Source organism: Oryctolagus cuniculus, chromosome 14, assembly GCF_051225735.1.
Source record: "Oryctolagus cuniculus isolate XC-2025 breed Fujian yellow rabbit chromosome 14, ASM5122573v1, whole genome shotgun sequence".
Classification (NCBI taxonomy): domain Eukaryota; kingdom Metazoa; phylum Chordata; class Mammalia; order Lagomorpha; family Leporidae; genus Oryctolagus; species Oryctolagus cuniculus.
The window spans coordinates 7,295,387-7,315,228 of record NC_142880.1 but is presented as its reverse complement, the minus strand read 5'-3'; the positions used below and the strand labels follow the sequence as shown (position 1 = coordinate 7,315,228).

General features: G+C 44.4%; 1 protein-coding gene across 2 annotated transcripts in view; it reads left to right on the top strand.

Moving 5' to 3' along the window:
- The window catches only part of EDIL3 (EGF like and discoidin domains 3), a 490,113-nt gene that overhangs the window by 303,703 nt on the left and 166,568 nt on the right, over positions 1-19,842 (top strand). For both annotated transcript variants that reach the window (XM_008261919.5, XM_051854033.3), the window contains one exon: positions 12,911-13,092. In XM_008261919.5, coding sequence (XP_008260141.3) covers positions 12,911-13,092 — 182 coding nt within the window. The remainder of the gene's footprint in view (positions 1-12,910; positions 13,093-19,842) is intronic.

Genomic DNA, 19,842 nt, shown 5'->3' with positions numbered 1-19,842 from the left:
CCCCCTCCCCCTCCCCCTCTCCCTCCCTCTCCCTCCCCCTCTCCCTCTCTCCCCCTCTCCCTTCTCCATAACTCTGACTTTTCATTATAAATAAATATTGAAAAAAAATCAGTCTGGTGTATGTGTGTGTGTTGGGGTGGGGGTAGATGGTTTAGCACTTTACTCTTAAGTTATGACATGAGATTTCTCTGTTAACTCCTACAAAACTGTTAGCAGCTAAAGCCTCACTTGTATTTATCCTAAAGATAGGATTTCTGAGATACTCAGTGAGGGCAGGGGGTTACTTGACTGCGAGGATGCTTTTCAGAGTTGCCATCTGGTATATCGAAATGTCCCTATGAGACTTTTTTTTCCTAGGAGATCCCCATTTTTGCCACAATGCCAAAATTGCCTGCCAGACACAGGTCTCTTTAAAAAGGAGATTATTTAATTAGTTACTTTATTTGCAGGGAGTCTGGCAATATATACTGTGGGGAGTCATTTTATTTTCATTCATTACAAGAAGCCATGGTTTATATATCCCTCAGGCAAGGAGTTTTATCTGACAATTTGAATGCTTCGGTGACAGAAATATCTGGTGATGAATGGGGCATTAAGGAGATGCCAAGTGACAAGATACTTGGAATCATTTCCAGTAACTGTGCATGATTAATAATTGTGCTAATGTGTGTGTTTATAATTTTTATTGAAGAACGTTCTGCATGGGAAATGAGGGTAGCTAATCTACTCTTCTTTCTACACCCCCATGACAAAAAGTAGAATGCTTGTGAAACCTGTCTGAACTGGAGGCTTACGTTTAAAGCTGGGCTCTGCAGGTTGCCACGGTGTAAATCAGTCTCCCCCAAGTATGAATTTCTGTCCCTGGCTTCTGCTTCGTGACATGAAGCAAGTGTGAGAACCATTGCTGCCTGGTCTGTGGACTGCCGTGTGGTATACTGTGAGTTCATCATGTGTTGTTTGCAACCTACAGAACAGCCCTGGAGAGCGTGCATGCTCTCCCAGGGATGAATGGGCTGAAGCCCACAGTTCCCAGACTTTGCTGACTACTGGGCCTTATCAAAAAAGGCAGATACCTGGCTGCAGCCTGAAGGCATTCTGATTTAACTGGTAAACATAATGGCCTGGCACTGGGATTTTTATTCTAACACGCCACACAGTTTGGACACTGGGTTAATAAGGAGTCACTGAAATATTAAGTGAATCCCCCAAGGCCACAAGGCTGGTAAATGGTACGAGAATCCACACCCAAGCCTGCCTAGGCTCCAGACCCAAAGTCGTCCATGAGGTAGGACGTGCTCACATTTCCAATGAGAGGTAAGGCTCTGTTCAGTGCACAGAATTCTTGGTCTGCGTTTGCCGCCACATCCTTAACCCAGATTACAACAAAGGTGGTGTAACAGAAAATTTTCCAACATCAGTAAGGTGCTTTGCACACATCACAAATTACCATTCCATTACACATAATTGTCTCCTTAGTTACTTCCCAAATACATGACCTGCTTTGGTAAGTTGTGTTATCTGGTGGAGTGGGTGCAGAGTTAAGTCTACAAGTAGGAAGGAGTATTTGCATCTTCTTTTTTATGTTTGCAGTTTTGATTTAGTTGAGCTTTGTTAAGGTATTGAAGATATATGATCATAAATCCCTGCCTGAGCAATTTATAGCTTGCAAGATATTTTTTTCTGTAGTTAAACAAGATTTGGGTAATTGAAGAAAAATATCCAACTAATGAAATATGTTCTTAGTAATGTAAGGTAAAATTTGCATCGCTAGTTTTGTCTGTATTTTTGTGCAATTTATCTTCCCTTTATCTTTAAAACAGTGACTGTATCCTGTGTCCTTTAGTCAGAAAGTCACTGTTTACTGTCTTTGAAGCATTTGTGTAAAATAAGAATGATTTCTAAGAAAAGCAAATCACTCTTCTCATTTGTATAGGATTTTTTAGAAAGAAAATCAATTATGCTGTCTTCATTCTGGGTTAAGGACCATATATCATTTTATGTTTGTGACTTGAGAGCCCTACCTGTTTCCTGGCTAATCCTATAAAAAGACACTGGCAAATAGTGAGATATGTGACATTTGCAATGTAAAACATTCTAGAGAACCTGGTCTTTTCCCTAATTTCAAAGAGAGAAATTTAGAAAATTATTTTTTTTATTTTTTTAAGATTTTATTTATTTATTTTACAGGTAGAGTTAGAGACAGAAAGATCTTCCTTCCATTAGTTTACTCCCCAAATGGCCGCGATGGCCAGAGCTATGCCAATCCACAGCCAGGAGCCAGGTGCTTCTTCCTGGTCTCCCACATGGGTGCAGAGTTCTAAGCACTCCGGCCATCCTCCACTGCCTCCCCAGGCCACAGCGGAGAGCTGGACTGGAAGAGGAGCAATCGGGACTAGAACCGGCGCCCATATGGGATGCCGGCGCCGCAGGTGGAGGATTAACCTAGTGCGCCACGGCGCTGGTCCCAGAAAGTTCGTTCTTTTAAAAACTTTAAAAAAAAATAGCACCTGATTTTGACGTGTCTCTGAAATTTGTATACATTTATTTTTAAATATAAATTTATAAAAACAGATGTATTTATTTGCTTAAGCATCAGGCTGAACTATATAACAGTAATGCATTCTGTTGAAATATGCCAGGAAATAGCACTTTATCCCATTATGGGAACTTTGTTGAACACAGCTAATGTTTCATACTTATTTAATACTAGGAGACTTAAATTTAGGTTTAAGATTTTTAAACATCTCTACTTGTTTAAAATGTGTACATTCATTAGTAGGTTGTCTTGATCCAAATTCTAGAGGTGTTTTTTTTCTATGAACATTGTCCAACAAGAAAATAAGTATTTAACTGGGGCATGACACAATATCAGAGTCTACTTTGGTATTTAGGTGACAAATTGGAGAAGCAGCAGCGGTAACATTTCTTATTTCAATAGGCAGATCCAAGTTCATTGCATTATAAGACAGATCCAGTAGGAACCTCTATGGAATGAGCAATAATGTATGAAAGGCTGCAAGTCTGTAATAAAATTGTTACTCTTTTAAATTCTCCTGGGATTTTTGGTAAAGCATGCTTTATTTTAGTGGCTTCGCGTTTGTTTAAAATTCTGTGCTGATATACCTGTTCCAGGACCAGCAAAGTCACTCTAAATGCAATACTCAAACCCTTCAGTGGTGCTTCTGTCTTTAGGGATGTTGGGTTAGTAAGTGCATATTATTAAGAACATGTCTTCTATCTCAACTATGAACTGGAAATACTGGCAAAATAGATAATGTGCAAACAGGAAAACCAGCAGGCTGTGATATTTAGGGCAGACTTAAAAATTACTTGCAGGAATGCGTAGTTTCCTGTTCTAGCCCCAGTTCTTTCCAGATCACACAGGTAAGTAAAAACTATTCATCTGCTAAATGACAACCGTTGCTTAGATTTTTTAGGATTGAGTACATAATATGAATGTCTGTAGAATTCAAATGAGCCAGTCACCTAGTGCACACTTCCAGACTCTGTTAACTCTGCCTTTCCTTCCACAACTCCCCTACGTGTGCCCTTCAGAGAGAGCTCATGTGGACCATCTTTCCACCTGTAGGGCTTTCTGTTTCATCTTCTAGAATTTCCCGTGACCCTGGGGACACTGATACTTCATACTTGGCCCGAGATAAAACCCAGTGTGAAGAAAAATGTAACCACATTGTACAGAGAAAAAAATTGGCTATGTGTAGTAGATAAATAGATTTGGGACTGTGACCTCTCTCCCAATACCAACTAGTATCTGGCATGCCAGTATCATTACTTCAGAACAAAGTGTCAGAGGCAGTACCTTGTGCTACCTACTCTAGTAGGCAACTGCCAGAAAAAAAAATCACAGAAGAAGTAAAGAACTAAAAAGCGTGGCTGTGTGTGTTCGCGTGGCGAGTGCTGTTTGTTGACATCAGATACTCGGCTTGTGTGTGTTCAAGCACCTGCATGTCTTCTAGGTTTGACCGTGGTGTTTCCCCCCTTCCAGCTCCTTCCTGTGCAGGTCAGGTTCTGCTGGCAGGGAGGAAGAGGGCACATTCTCAGCATTTGGAAGTCCCAGGTTTCTGCCCACACAGAAAAACCATGTTGTTAGGCTCCACTGGTGTGAGGTGAGCTGTGCAGTGGAAGTGGATGCCCGAGTTGAGGTTCCCGAAGACTCGCCTGGCTGCCAAAGGTGCATTTGGCCCTTGAAAAACTCCTATGTTCTTGTGTTTTGGAAGAGTGTATCTTAGGCAAACTAAAGTGGACTCTTGCTGTCCTAAAGCAACCCTGTTTATTATGGGAAGATGATAATCTTATTACAGTTTATTGACTTTTGTGAATTATCTCCACAAGAAATGTGGCCTTTGAGTAAGAATCCATCAGCTCTGCTATGCAAACAGCACTTTGTGCACCAGTGTGCTCACAGACCAGCTCTGGGGAGCATTAATGGATAATTTCCTGTTACGGTGCTACTTAGTCATGGCTCTAACTTTTTTTTTTTTAATTCAAAACAATTAATTTAAACTGATAATGTATCATAATTGGCTTCAGATAAAACAGTGTGAAGCAAAGCACAAATGTATTTTCCAGGAAAGTAGCTAGATGGCCGATAATCGAATTTGTAGCTGTATGAATGCTGTTTTCATTCCAAATATTACATTTTCCCTACCTCCAGGACTTGATTCTTGTATGTTTTCAAGCACACCAGGAAAGCACTTCCGATTTTAACTCCTATCCAATATGTTGAATGCTTAGAATGATAATATCTATATTCAGAAGATTAACTCAATTCCAAACAAGGAAGATAAGTAATTCCAAGAAGCTACGGTTTGTTTTAATTTGCTTTAACCTATAATGCTGACAGCTGCCAATCTGCAACGCACTGTGTGTGCTTACTGCTTTGGAAATCTAAACAATGCACAAGGCATGAATTCTACCTTTAAGAAGTTTATTATCTATGAGAAAAAGATAGGCAGACATGCTTATTTGTTATCATTTAACCTGGACAGCTTCTGAGATTTCAGATATGGAGAAACAAAAGAATTCAGTTCCTGGTAGAATGTGGAAAATGCTTTTGTGGCCAATTATTTCAGATTCACAGTTTCTTACGGTTGTGAAGAAAATAAGCATTTGTTTAAGCTAAGAAGCCCAACCGACACAAAGAAAAATAGCCTTTGCTCTGACGTGCACATGCATTTTAGCTGCAATCCAGATAAGCTCTGCTATTTCTGTAAACAATTTTGATGATTTCACAGTTGCTAGTTTCCCTAAGCAAGGTCCCTTTGTGAAGTTGGTTTCCTGGCACTCTCCAGGTGTGGGGACAAGCAACTATTGCCCAATGGGACCTTGCGTCCTTGCAAAGTGATTCCCAGTGGTCCTGCCACCAGGGGCTGCTGTGCAGGGATCCGTGGGTGCAGGAGAGGGAAGGCTGCATCCTGCCTGTTGCCTTCACATCCCCAGCTTGGGTCCAGAGAGCTCCTTGCCACCTCCGCTGTCTGCTGAAGCCAGAGTGGAATACTCAGCCCCAGTGTCTGGCTCTGCTTCTGTTGTCATTCCTTGTCTTCTTTCTTTGACACAACTTCCTACCACGAAAGACTGACAGCCTTGAAAGACATCAGATGCAGTGTGTGTCAGGCTAGGGTGCTAAGATCTAACAGCAAGAAAAATACATGCATACATACATCCATACATACTTCACTGTGCTTTTCAGCTCCCAGGCCTCGGTGGGAGAAATAGTGGCCTTGCTCCCTCCCTCACCCACCTACAGCCTGGTCTCAAGATAAGCCTGCCATAAACCAAACACCAGGAATCAGAGAGGCCATGGTCCAGGCGGCACAGAGGGAGCTGGCGTCCGCGTCGGCATTAATTTCTGCAGTCCTGGAGGTCGTCAGGTGCCCACTCACTGGGGCGGGCGCTCAGCAGAACTGTCACGCTATGCTAAGCACAGCGGATAGACCACTGCTCGGGGGAAGGGAGGAATGGAGATGCTGAAGGGAGATTGGTTTCCGCCGCGGGTTTAATTGGAAGCCCTTTCATTCTGAAGATGTCTGGGTACGGAGATAGAGCAAATGAGAGCCGTGCGCCTGTGCTAAGGATTCAGCCGTGCATCGCCCCCATTTGAAAGGCGGCAGGCTCCCGAGCGAGATGCGAGACTTCTTGACGCACGGCTGCAAGATCAATCAGATGCAGGCAGCCTTCTGTGGCACGCTCCCCGGCATGAGCGTGCACAGTGAGTGAGGAGGACCTCCCTTTGAAACCCTCTGATTCACACCCAGAATCTCTCTGGGGAGGGCACTGGAGTCTGAGCCCTGCAGGCCAGGTGCAATGTCCCGGTGTGCAGCGTAGTTGGTCTGAGCGTGCGTGTCTGCAGTCAGAAGTCACCTCCAGTGCAGTGCGACAGACTTGAAGCGCCTGTCCCCTTGATGCCCCCAAAGCCTCGGGGAGTCCCTGCCACACGGGACTCACTAATTAGCAATTCTTTTTACACTCCACGAGAGCAAGCACAGTACCAGAGCTGCGTCAATGCACGTGCCCTAGCTGGGAATTCCAACGACCTATGACACTACTGCCTGCTTCTGCTGCGCCCCACGCACTGTGTCTCAGCCTGGATCAGTGTGCCACTGCACCCACGCCAGGGTGACGACGGAGAATGTCAGAAATACCTGTGCATGCTGGGTGGCGGCTCATTGAAGGGAGAGAGAGCTACCAGCCATCGGAGACCCCCCCGCCCCCCTCCCACACACTTGTTTTTTATTGGTAAAAAGGTGCTCTCAGCAAAAGAGTCAAATTCTAAAGAAGGCCTCTATACCCGTGTACTCGTAAGACAATGTGGCTGAAAATGACTTCAGAATCTTCAAATGAATTATGCAAGTCAGATAGTACCCTGCTGCCTGCAATTGTTAGTGTCTGTTTATCTTTCGTGTTTATTTTAAAAGGAATTTCACGCCTTCCAGATATTTTCTGCAGCTGAAATCAAAGCTCGCGGTAGACGCCCTAAGGAAGCAACCCCCTGCCTGCACAGAAGGGTCCAGCTTCACCAGATGGAGGCGCGCACGCGCAGAGCGTGGGGCGTGGCTGGAGCCAACAGGCAGCTTTCTCCCTTCCGCGTGTCCCTGTAGCCTTGTTCATGGGGGCCCAGTTAGTGAGATCTTGGGGGACGCAAGCAGCCACTCCCAAGGTGAACCCGGCAGCAGGATCATTTCTGATCAGTTACGAGGGAGGAAGCAGGGTCTGTGTTGTCCTTTGCTAAGCACACAGTTGGCAGGTGCACAACCTGTTCTGTGTGGAACCTTAGAAACCCAGATGGTTCATGTTCCTCCACCACCGCAATCTGATCCTTATGAACTCTGCCCCAGAGTCTGCCTTGAACGCTTCCTCTGCTTCACCCCCACCTTCAGGTGTGCATCACTTTTCACCTGGACCATTGGTAACAGTCTGTTAATTGTAGCTCTGTCCCTTTTTAAGTGGACCCTTCATGCTACAGTAAGAATGATCTATTTTCCACGAATACCTGGCCATAGTCAGAATCCTTCGAAAGCTCTCGGTCACTGCTAGCATCAGGTCCTACCAGCAGGCTCTCTAGCGAAGCAGTCTAGGGTCTGTCTCCTTTGCCCCCTCTCATAGCCTTCCCCCAGCAGCCCAGCTTGGTCCAGGGAGACCGAATCACCTCTGCTTCCCCATCCTACTAGACCATCTCCTGCCTGGGTCCCCTCTCTGCCTTCTCCACTGTGCTCCCTCCTGCTGTTTCCGTGGAAACCCTTCCATGAGCCATAGGCTGGGTGTGATCCCCTCTGCCGTTCTCAGAGTCCTGTGCACCTGTCAGCACCACATCCACCGTGTTCCAGGAAAACGTTCTCCTTTCTGTGTGTCTCCCCCACTGGCTGGACGAGCCTTCAGGGAAGCAGTCCTGTAAACCTAGCCCCTGCTTCCATTCAGGGATGGACTTCCGGGTCACGTGTCCAAAAGGGCATCTGTGATCTTTTGATGCATCCTCACGGGATTCATCACTCTTATTCCTCAGGGCACTTGCCACCTCACGGTGTCGTCTTGCTTACTTACGGTGTGTGTTTGTCATTTCTCTCCTCACTGGGACAGAGGACCTTCTCATACTTAGAACACACTGTCTAGAAAAGCACTTCCTATGGGCAAAGATTTCGGAAAATAGTGTTTTTCATACTGAATTAAATGAATGGAGAATAAGTGAATGGATAGACTTGAGGAATTACTGAGCACAAAATAAGAGATAAGTAAACTGGTCAGCGTTGAATGAGCCCATCCATATCAGACATGCAGCCTGGATGCCAGTGATGGTATCAGGCTGGTTTCCGGACACCTCCGGGGACACGGATCATCGTAGACCCTCGATGTTTACTTGGGTGGCTCCCTGCCGTACTGGACCTGTTGCTTGAATGGTTTACACCTTGTGGAAGCTCTGTAGCAACCCTCATGCCTTCTGCATGTTCCCTCCGTATTCACCCTCCTGTTATCTTCCCTGTGGGTGTAGTACACATGCCCCAAGTGAAGTCACAGCACAAGAGAGAGATCAGAGTCTGTCTTTGAAGAATTACTGCATTTTTCCCTCTGAATCCCAGACTCGGACTTTACAATTTTAATTTCCCTCTCACAAGTTTCCTCACTGATGAAATCGGTGCAATACCTCCCTTTCCTTGAAGTGCAAGTATGATTTTGAAGATGCCATGAGGAGATTCATGTGGACGGGCTTTCCAAGCTTCAGGGTTCTCACCCAATATTAATTGTCTCATCAGTTACTGTTGCATACCTCTCCTTTCCATTAGTGATAGTGATAGCAATGCATATCGCTGTATTATCTTTCTAAGAGTCTTATTGATTAGGGCTCGCATTGTGGCATAGTGGGTAGGGGCCATTGCCCGTGATGTTGCCGGTTCGTGTCCCGGCTGCTCTTCTTCCAATCCAGCTCGCCTTCTGGTGGCCTGGGAGAAGCAGTGGAAGATGGCCAAGTGTGTGGGTCCCTGCTGCCCACATGGGAGACCTGGAGGGAAATCCAGGACCTGGAAACTTCACAGGCTCATACTTCATTCAAGAACCCTTGCCACTGTCATGTTTCCTCTGGTGGATTTTTTTCTGCCTGTATATGCAAGTGGCAGAGTTCATATGTGAATGTTGTTAAATTTTTTTCCTTAAAAAAAAAAGTGGAATTGAAGACTGTCAAAAGAAAAGCTCACTGCAAGGAATAGCTCTAACTTTTGTAAATACTTTGTACACTGTACAGATCCAGATAATTTTTGAAAGATTTCTTGGGCTGGCACTGTGGCTCATTGCGGTGCCGGCATCCTATATGGGTACTGGGTTCTAGTCCTGGTTGCTCCTCTTCCAGTCCAGCTCTCTGCTGTGGCCCGGGAGGGCAGTGGAGGATGGCCCAAGTGCTTGGGCCCTGCACCCGCGTGGGAGACCAGGAGTGTGGGGAGCAACCCGGACTAGACTAAGTTACTGGAATTAAGACTTATTCTATGCATCTGCTCTCCCACAATATGGCGCTGGGAGAGAAGAAAACAGCTTCTACACAGCTGCCTCCAGTTCAGCCAATAAACTGTAGGACTTGCTCCTGATTGGAGGAGAGCAGCGTACTCGGCGTGTGGGCAGCCGAGTTGGGATTGGCAGAAGAGGACTATAAAGGAGGAGAGAGACGGCATGCACCAGGAACATCTAAGGGGAACATCTAAGGGGAACATCTAGCTGAAGGAACACCTGTGCAGCCCCCGAGAGAGCTGGCCGGCGGTGTGCCGCTCCCCTGCGGAAGTGGGGAAAGTGGCCAGGGGGAACCGCCCTTCCACGGAGGTGGAAGGGACAGTAGCCAACCCGGGAAGAACCAGCAGCAAACCCGGGGAGGGCCGAGCAGACGAAAGAACAGCGCAGGGTCCTGTGTCGTTCCTCCACGAAGACGGGGAGTGACACAGGAGGAAGCACCTGGCTCCTGGCTTCAGATCAGCATAGCACCAGCCATAGCGGCCATTTGGGGGGTGAACCAATGGAAGAAAGACTTACTTTCTCTCTCTCTCTCTCTCTCTCTCTCTCTCTCTCTCTCATTGTCTGTAACTCTACCTGTCAAAATTTTTAAAAAGTTAAAAAACTCTAAGAATGAATATGAATGACTGAGATTATGACAAAAAATCAGATCCTTGTGGTAAACTATGCAAATATATTTTCTAAATCACTCATTGGTATTTGCCTTATATGATAATGGAATAGTTGAGACCGGTGTGCTTGCTGATAGGTTAGCTAATACAGGAAGGTTATGGATGAACAGTTTGCTCCAAGTACTGGCTGAATAGTGTGGCCTGAGATGTGCTTTCTCTTTTACAATGATTGTATTTTCATTGGGGATGTGCAGGTCAGCACAGTGTCTTTAGAAACACATGATGAGGTGGTGTAGAGCTGTTTCCCAGGGTGTCGTGCAGCTTGACTAGTCAAGGCTGGCGCTCCAGCTCTGCCAGTCTACTTAGTGGCCTGCAGTAAATGACCGCCCTGCCTGCTGCATTTTTTTCCATCTCAGTGTTGCACAAATCAAGGAGAATTGCTCTTGAGGGTCCTTTAATGGCAATATTCTTCAAAAGCCACGCTCCCACAGTGCTTAACATCAAACAGAATGCCATAGGGAACGTTGCTTACTACTTTCATGGAGTCTGTTCAGATCAGGACCTTTGAAACAGAAGGCAAAACAAGGATCCAGAGAATCCACATTTAAGGTTGTCAACATTGTGGACTGTGACAACCAGCGTTTCATCAGCAGCTCCTGATACCGCAACGAATGGCTTCTTAATTTAATGACTTCCAAGTGATGGAGTGTACCCTCCTAAAGCGTTAGCAGTGCTAATTATATGTTTTAAAAGACCTTGTTACTTAGATTTAACATGAGTGATTTTTTTTTGTCAATTGTAGAGGTGCAGTGTTTGGGGTATTAATGTCACCTTTACTAAAAAAGTCTGCTTATGGTGATTACTTATCTTTATATTAGCATCTTCTGTATAATCAGTGTGTACAGGTATTAAAGCTATTGGAGAGATGTTTGTCATGTGTCAGGAGGTACTAACTCTCTGAGCATGGAATAGAAACACAGCAAAAAGGATGGAACCAAAAAGAAACGCCTTCATAATTTTCCACAGCATTGTAATGCAGCTGCAGAATTCTTGCCTCCAAGTTTTCCAACTCCTATTTAGTTACTGGAAATGAATGATTACAAATAGTAATTGGGAATTAAAATGTGATTGATGGCATTCAAAATCAAGGTGACTTACATATGCTGAACTTAAAATGGACAATAGCCTCATTTATTCAGGAATTCAGATAGAGTGTTGTGTTAAATTAACAGGGTTTTCATAGTTATACAATTTCAAATTTATAAGAAGTTGAATATAATGTATAAATTAAGAAAATCAAATGTTTCATTATATCATAATCTTACTCTGAATTTTAAAAACTGAACTTAAATGTGCTGACAAAATCTTATAAAATATCAATAAATTCAAATATTTGCATAACTATAACTATGATGTATAGATAAAATTTTTCCTAATTTTAAAAACTAAATACATTTGGTATTTCAAGACATAGCTTTTGAGAATATGATACTTCATATTGTTATTTACGATTTTTGTTAGGAAAGTTTGTTTCCAAGTCTATCCTGTAGAATTGTGAATTTTGCACTACAAATACTAGATAAATATTTTAATATCTTGATTTACTGCATGGGGTTTCAGAGTTTATCTGACCTCTTCATGTTCCACAATTTGTAACATATCACAATTCGATAATTGTAAGTGTTGACAGATTTATACATTGTCCTCTTTTATGGAAACATAACTGATGGTGCTTACACCAATTAAAGCTTAGAAGTTTAAGGTGGTAAAAGTTGCCAGATTTTTACTGAAAACTCGGATGCATGATAGTCAAGAAAAAGAGAGAAGGAATCAACAGATGTTTATTGACATTTTATGATTTACAAGACATGCTAATTTCTGGGAATACACGATATGATATAGATGTTTTTTGTTTATGATTGGTTTATTATTTGAAAGGCAGAGTTACAAAAAGAAGGGAGACAGATCTTCCTTCTTCTGGTTCACTCCCCAATTGGCTGCAGTGGCTAGAGCCAGCCCAAAAGTCCAAAGCCAGGAGCCAGGAGCTTCTTCAGCATCATCCACAAGGGTGCAGGGGCCCCAGCTCTTGGGCCATCCGTTGCTGCTTTCCCAGGCACATTGTCAGGGATCTGGATTGGAAGTGGAGCAGCCAGGACGTGAACCATTGTCCATATGAGACGCTGGCACCACAGCAGCAGCTTTCCTGCTATGCCACAACACCAGCTCCGAGATAGGTTTTTAAAAACGATTTGATTGCTTTTGATAAACAGTATTCTGGCAGACATAGAATTCTACATACTTGTGAAGTATCATGTGATAGTTAGATCTGTGTGTACGTTGTGTAATGTCCAGTCAGTATAAATATATGTAACTCCTCCAACCTTTAACATTTCTTTATGGTGAAAACCCAAAATCCTGTCTGGAAGTTTTTTTCCTATCTTTGTAGAGAAATATACATTATACCAACATTCTAATAGTCACCTAATGTGCAATAGCACCCCAGAACTTCTTACCTCTGTCTAACTGTAACCTAGTAGAGATCTTTTAAATTGAGAAGAGGCAGTCCTGCTAAGAGCTTCATGCTTTTGTTGACATGATCAACAAGCAAACGATGGTGGCACATCCGGCAGAACCTTAACACAGAAGGGAACGGCTCACTGGTACAATCCCCAGACACTTAAGAAATGCCTCGGGCCAGATCTCCGGCACGCCTCCCAGTGTACTGCGCCAACATCCCATGTTTCGCGTGTGTGTCTCTCCCAACCCACTCACGTGTGTTCCTGCTCTGTTCACAGAATGCTCGGGCCCATTGGGAATCGAAGGTGGAATCATATCAAATCAGCAAATTACAGCCTCGTCTACTCACCGGGCCCTTTTCGGGCTTCAGAAATGGTATCCCTACTATGCGCGTCTTAACAAGAAGGGGCTGATAAACGCCTGGACAGCTGCAGAAAATGACAGGTGGCCATGGATCCAGGTGAGGAACGGGGTGGGAACAGAGTCATTGCAGAAAGCACACACGGGCAGGAAGTCGCAGAGTGCGACACTTGTTGGAGGTTGGGGGAAAAGGTGACTTGGGTAAGAGTCCAAGCCACTAACTCTGCCTGTCAAAAAAAAATTCCAAGCTGACTGCAGGGCTTCACATTTCTGTGGGCCCCAGAGCAGCCTTTTTGAGGAGTCTTTCAAAGAAAACGTGTTTCTCACCTGCCCCATGTTCATTCACACGGTGCTAACTCTTAGCAGTGACTTAGGACACTTCTCTGAATCGTGGCCCCACGTGTGTGAGAATCAAGCAGACGGGATTTTGACAAGAATGCCTCAGATGTCTACAGCACCTACTTTCCGTACTGAGAGGGGTTCAACCCGTAGGATGCTTTATGCTCCTTACCCATTTATTTTGTGAAGCAACAGACAATTCTGATATCTAAATGATACCCCAAAGATTCCCCAGATAACAGTAATGCCAGCCTCGGGTATTCTGTGCATTGAAATGCTTTCTGAGTGTTCAAACTGTAAGCTGGATATAATGGGAAGACAGAAAAATTACCCAGACTGGTATCTGTGAAAGAACATGCCTGTGTTATCAGGAGCATAGTAACAACTAATAAGGCACTGGTATATACTAAAGCAAACTTGCAGTGTACTGGGAGGCCAGAGGCAAGGAAAACAGCATGGAGAGGAAACTTGAGAGCTAGGCCTTAGGAGGTGGCTTTCAGTAGAGAGCAGATGTCCAGGAGACAGCGTGATCAGAGGTGCTAGAGGAGAGCCATGAGAGACAAGAAGGCTGGGGGAGTGTTTCCAGGCTGGTGTGTGCGTTTTCTGTTGCTCGGGATTCAGACTAAAGGCTTTGATCTGATTTCATTGCAAGTGGAGCTATCATAGAAATTTTTCAGGCCGGCACCGCAGCTCACTAGGCTAATCCTCCACCTAGCGGCGCCGGCATACCGGGTTCTAGTCCTGGTCGGGGCGCCGGATTCTGTCCCTGTTGCCCCTCTTCCAGGCCAACCCTCTGCTGTGGCCAGGGAGTGCAGTGGAGGATGGCCCAAGTGCTTGGGCCCTGCACCCCATGGGAGACCAGGAGAAGCACCTGGCTCCTGGCTCCTGCCATCGGATCAGCGCCGTGCGCCGGCCGCAGCGCGCCGGCCGCGGCGGCCATTGGAGGGTGAACCAACGGCAAAGGAAGACCTTTCTCTCTATCTCTCTCTCTCACTGTCCACTCTGCCTGTAAAAAAAAAAAAGAAAAAGAAAAAAAAAGAAATTTTTCTTGTTCTTTTCATCTTGTCCTTCCTGAATTACTGCAGTTGGTTCCTTTACTTGGGCAGGTAGGGAAAGGGAGAGTATTAATCCACTTGCAACACTCCAGTAAGAGTGATTTTTCTTTTCTTTTTTATTTTTTTTTTAACCAGGAACCATTTATTTAAGGTTTACAAACTTGATGCATTTCATAAATACAATTTTAGGAACACAGTATTTCTTCCCACCAAACCCGCCTTCCCACCCACACTCCCATGCTTTCTCTTCCCTCTCCTATTTGCATTCTTATTTTTTACTAACATCTATTTTCAGTTAACTTTATACACATAAGATTAATATACTAAGAGTTCAACAAATAGTATAATAAAAAAACTGTTCCTCAACAGTTAAAAAGGGCTATTCAAAATCATTGCATCTCAAAGTGTCAATTTCACTTCTATAGATTACCTTTTAGATGTTCTATTAATTATCACAGATCAGGGAGAACTTACGCTATTCATCCTTTTGGGAATGGCTTGTTTCACTAAGTATAATGCTTTCTAGTTGCATCCATTCTATTGCAAATGACAGGATTTCATTTTTTGAGCACTGTGCAATATTCCATGGTGTACATATCCCATAATTTCTTCATCCAGTCTTTAACTGATAGACATTTCAGTTGATGCAATGTCTTAGCTATTGTGAATTGAGCTGCAGTAAACATGGAGTACAGATAACTCTTTGGCATGGTGATTTCATTTCCCTTGGGTAATTCCAAGGAGTGGAGTGGCTGAGTCATATGGTAGGTCTATATTCAGATTTCTGAGGTGTCTCCATACTGTCTTCCACCGTGGCTTTACCAGTTTACATTCCCACCAACAGTGGAGTAGGGTACCTTTTCCCCCACATGCTTGTCAGCATTTGTTGTTTGTTGATTTCTTTATGAAAGCCATTCTAATGGGGATGAAGTGAAACCTTATTGTGGTTTTGATTTGCATTTCCCTGGTGGCTAGTGATCCTGAGCATGTTTTCATGTGTCTGTTGGCCATCTGAATTTCCTCTTTTGAAAAACGCCTGATGAGGGCCGGCGCCCTGGCTCACTTGGTTAATCCTCTACCTGCGGCGCTGGCATCCCACATGGGTGCCAGATTCTAGTTCCAGTTGCTCCTCTTCCAGTCCAGCTCTCTGCTGTGGCCCGGGAGGGCAGGGAGGATGGCCCAAGTGCTTGGGCCCAGCACCTGCATGGGAGGCCAGGAGGAAGCACCTGGCTCCTGGCTTCGGATCGTTGCAGCGCGCCGGCTGTAGTGGCCATTTGGAGGATGAACCAACAGAAGGAAGACTTTTCTCTATCTCTCTCACTGTCTAACTCTGCCTGTAAATAAAAAATAAAATGCCTGTTGAAGTCCTTTGCCCATCTCTTAACTAAGTTGTTTTTGTTGTTGTTGAGTTTCTTGAGTTCTTGACATATTCTGGAGATTAATCCTTTTTCAGTTGCATAGTTTGCAAATGATCTCTCATATTCCGTTGGTTGCCTCTTCACTTCCCTGAGTGTTTCTTTGGCAATACAGAAGCTTCTCAATTTGATGTAACCACACTTGTCAATTTTGGTTTTGATTGTCTATGCTTCTGTTTTTTTTAAGATTTGTATTTATTTATTTTACAGAGCAACAAACAGAGAGAGAAACAGAGAGAAAGGTCTTCCTTCTGTTGGTTCACTCCCCAAATGGCTGCAATAGCCGGAGCTATGCTGATTCGAAGCCAGGAGCCAGGTGCTTCTTCCTGGTCTCCCACGTAGGTGCAGGGGTCCAAGCACTTGGGCCATCCTCCACTGTCTTCCCAGGCCACAGCAGAGAGCTGGCCTGGAATAGGAGCAACAGGGACAGAATCCGGTGCCCATATGGAATGCTGGCGCCGCAGGCGGAGGATTAGCCAAGGGAGCCATGGAGCCGGGCCCTTGCCTGTGCTGCTAATTTTGACTAGTTTAGGGGCAGATGTTGTGGCACAGTAAGTTATACTTGTGATCCAGCATCCCACTAACATGCTGGGGAAAGCAGCAGAGGGTGGCTCAGGTATTTGGGTCCTTGCCATTTATGTTGGAGAACCCAATAGTTTCTGGCTCCTTGATTTGTCCTGGTCCTGGATGTTTTGATCATTTGGGGAGCGAACCACTAATGGAAGATACCTCCCCCTCTGCCCCTCTCCCCTTCTATCCCCCTCTGCCCCTCTCCCCTTCTATCCCCCTCTCCCCCTCTCTCCCTCTCCCCCTCTCTCCCCCTCTCCCCTTCTCCCCTTCTCTCCCACTCTCCTCTTCTCTCTCCCTCTCTCCCCACCATCCACTCCCCCTCCCCCTCCCCCTGTCTTTCTGTTTTCTCTGCTATTCTTTGGAATAAATAAAAGTCTTAAAATATTTTGACTAGCTTATTACCTGTTTACCATATATTTTGAGTCAGAGAAACATAGATATCCTTGATGTGTCATGAGTAGGTATAGTACATAAAGGCTGATTTGCAGGTGTTTAATTAATAAAAAATTGATTTATGGCCAAGGAGGAGGATTTCCTGACTGTAGGAACTGGACCCAAATCTTCTCCATATGTTGTACTAACTTTGTTAAGTCATGTAATGAATTTTTCTACATATTACATACTTTTTAAAAAAAATCTAAGTAGTTTATGGCTACCTGAGGTTCTTGTTTTATGAATTTATGTTTGCATGCATATGCAAAAAATGATTCTTAAATTATATTAGAATATGGATTTTGGGTCTAGCTGTTATGGTGGGTTGTCTACAACCCATGTCAAAGTGCCTATATTTAAGTTTTGGCTCTGCTCCTGATCCCGGCTTTCTGCTAATGCACACCCTGGATGTTAACAGGTGATGTTGTCACTCACATGGGAGACCCAGATTGAGTTTCTGACACCTGGCTTCCTCCTGCCATATGGGGAGTGAATCAGCTGATTGGAGATCTCTGTCTCTCTGCCTCTCTCTGCTTGACTTTTTCAGTCTGCAGTCACACATGCAGGAGACTTGCAGGTGTCATGCCAATAGCTCATTTCTACAGTTTCAATCACATAGTATTGACAAAACAAAATTTGAAATGGATGCAGAATAATCAGATAGCTGTATTCTGTTCACTAATGATCATTCCAGTGTTCTTTTTTTTTAATATTCTTCAGTAGACTATTCTGAAATGCATTTGTGGAATTGCCATCATGATGGAATTTTAGAAACTATTAAAATAATTCTTGGCCCATTTTTTCATTTTATTTTGTCATAATAGATTGCCTACTTAACACAATACATCATTCTTGCATTCAAAGTATGAACTCAAAAGTCTCCTGATCCTATGCTTATGAGTAGAAATAACCCAAGTGGAGCAGGCCAATTCAAACAAATTTACACTGATGCAATTTTGTTTACAGTCTACCAGAAAACTTAACCACTTTAAGGACAGTGTGATGATGACGAGTATTATTTTCTTCTCATTGTGAAGACAGTAATGAATTCTTAGAGAAAAACAGTAACTCTGAAACATTTTGTAATAAAAGAAAAGTCTCGACCAGTGCCACAGCTTACTTGGCTAATCCTCTGCCTGCAGCACCAACACCCCGGGTTCTAGTCCCTGTTGGGGTGCCGGATTCTGTCCCGGTTGCCCCTCTTCTAGGCCAGCTCTGCTGTGGCCCGGGAGTGCAGTGGAGGATGGCCCAAGTGCTTGGGCCCTGCACCCCCATTGGAGACGGGAGGAAGCACCTGGCTCCTGGCTTCGGATCGGTGCAACAAGCCAGCTGTAGCAGCCATTTGGGGGGTGAACCAATGGCAAAAGGAAGACCTTTCTCTTCTGCCTCCCTCTCTCACTGTCTAACTCTACCTATCGAAAAAAAAAGTCTCACATAGAACAGGTGAAATCTAAAAATTCATCTTTGTTATTCAATAAATACCTAGTGGTTGAGTTCAAAGCATACACTTGTTATTGTATTTAATAATATCCGAGTTATTTTCTTAAAATGAAAATGTTATCAGTGTCTTAGGATGAAATCCTACTTACCAGGCTCTGGGAAGACTAATCACGGACTGAATTTCACGTGCTTAGGTGCTGATTATTAATTGCTCTTGTCACTTAATTCTTTTATTTATATTCAGTCCTTCAAATGAAACATTTGAGTACTTTGCTTAAACCCAGTTATAATGAGCACAGTACCCCTCTAATGTGGCAGGAGTATGACCCTCATGCAATAATTAGTATTCGATTTAATTTTCTTCTTTGTCTCTCAATGAAAATTGAAATCACCATTTCATATTTGCACACTCAGAATGCAGTTACTCACAGCACCAAGATGCCCAGAGTTGGTTCTGGATTTAAAGGGTTAGTGGAGTAAATGCAGTTAAACAAGAATTTAGTTCTGTTTTGAAGGTTTTTCCCACCTATTTTTTTCACTTAGATTTTATTTTTCCCCAACAACTAAATAGCCACCACATTAAACACTACTTCGTCAGGATCCTGCCACTTCTATTTCTTATCTGACTGACGTTTTGGAAATAGAAACTCGGGACTGCAGTGAGATACCATGCCCCTCCAAGTTGAATGTATGTTATCAAATGGACAAAAGATAGCAAACGTTGACGAGGAGGCGGAGAAAAGGGAACTCCTGCACGCTGTTGGTGGGAACATAAATGAACACAGTCATTATGGAAGAACAGTATGGAGGTTCCTCAAAACACTAAAGACAGAATGTCCTTGTGGGGGCTGGCGCTGTGGCATAGACGGGTAAGGCTCCGCCTGCGATGCCAGCACCCCATGTGGATGCCTGCTTGAGTCCCCGCTGCCCCACTTGGGATCCAGCTCCCTATTAATGCACCTGGGAGAACACCAGAAGATGGCCAAGTGCTTGGGCTCCTGTACCCGCATAGGGACCTGGAGGAAGCTCCTGGTTTCAGCCTGGCCCAGCCCCTGCTGTTGCAGCCTTTTGGGAAATGAGCCAATGGGTGGAGGATCTCTCTCTTTCTCTCTCTCTGTTTCTTTTTCTCTCTCTCCCTCCTCTGCTGTATCTGTCTTTCAAATATATAAATACATAAATCATTTTTTTAAAGATTCATGTATTCATTTGAAAGGCAGAGTTATAGAGAGGCAGAGAGAGAGAAAGAAAGGTCTTCCGTCCTGCTGGTTCACTCCCCAACTGGCTGCAACGGCCAGAGCCCAGGCAATCTGAAGGCAGGAGCCAGGAACTTCTTCTAGTCTCCCACGTGGGTGCAAGGGCCTAAGTTCTTGGGCCATCTTCCACTGCTTTCCCAGGCCATAGCAGAGAGCTGAATTGAAAGTGGAGCAGCCGGGACTCGAACCAGTACCCATGTGGGATGCCGGCACTGCAGGCGGCAGCTTTACCTACTACGCCACAGCATAGATCCATAAGTACATAAATATTAAAGAAAAAAAGTTCATGTGACCCAGCAAACCCACCACTGGATACCACACAAAGGAAGTCAGTCGGTCTGTGGAA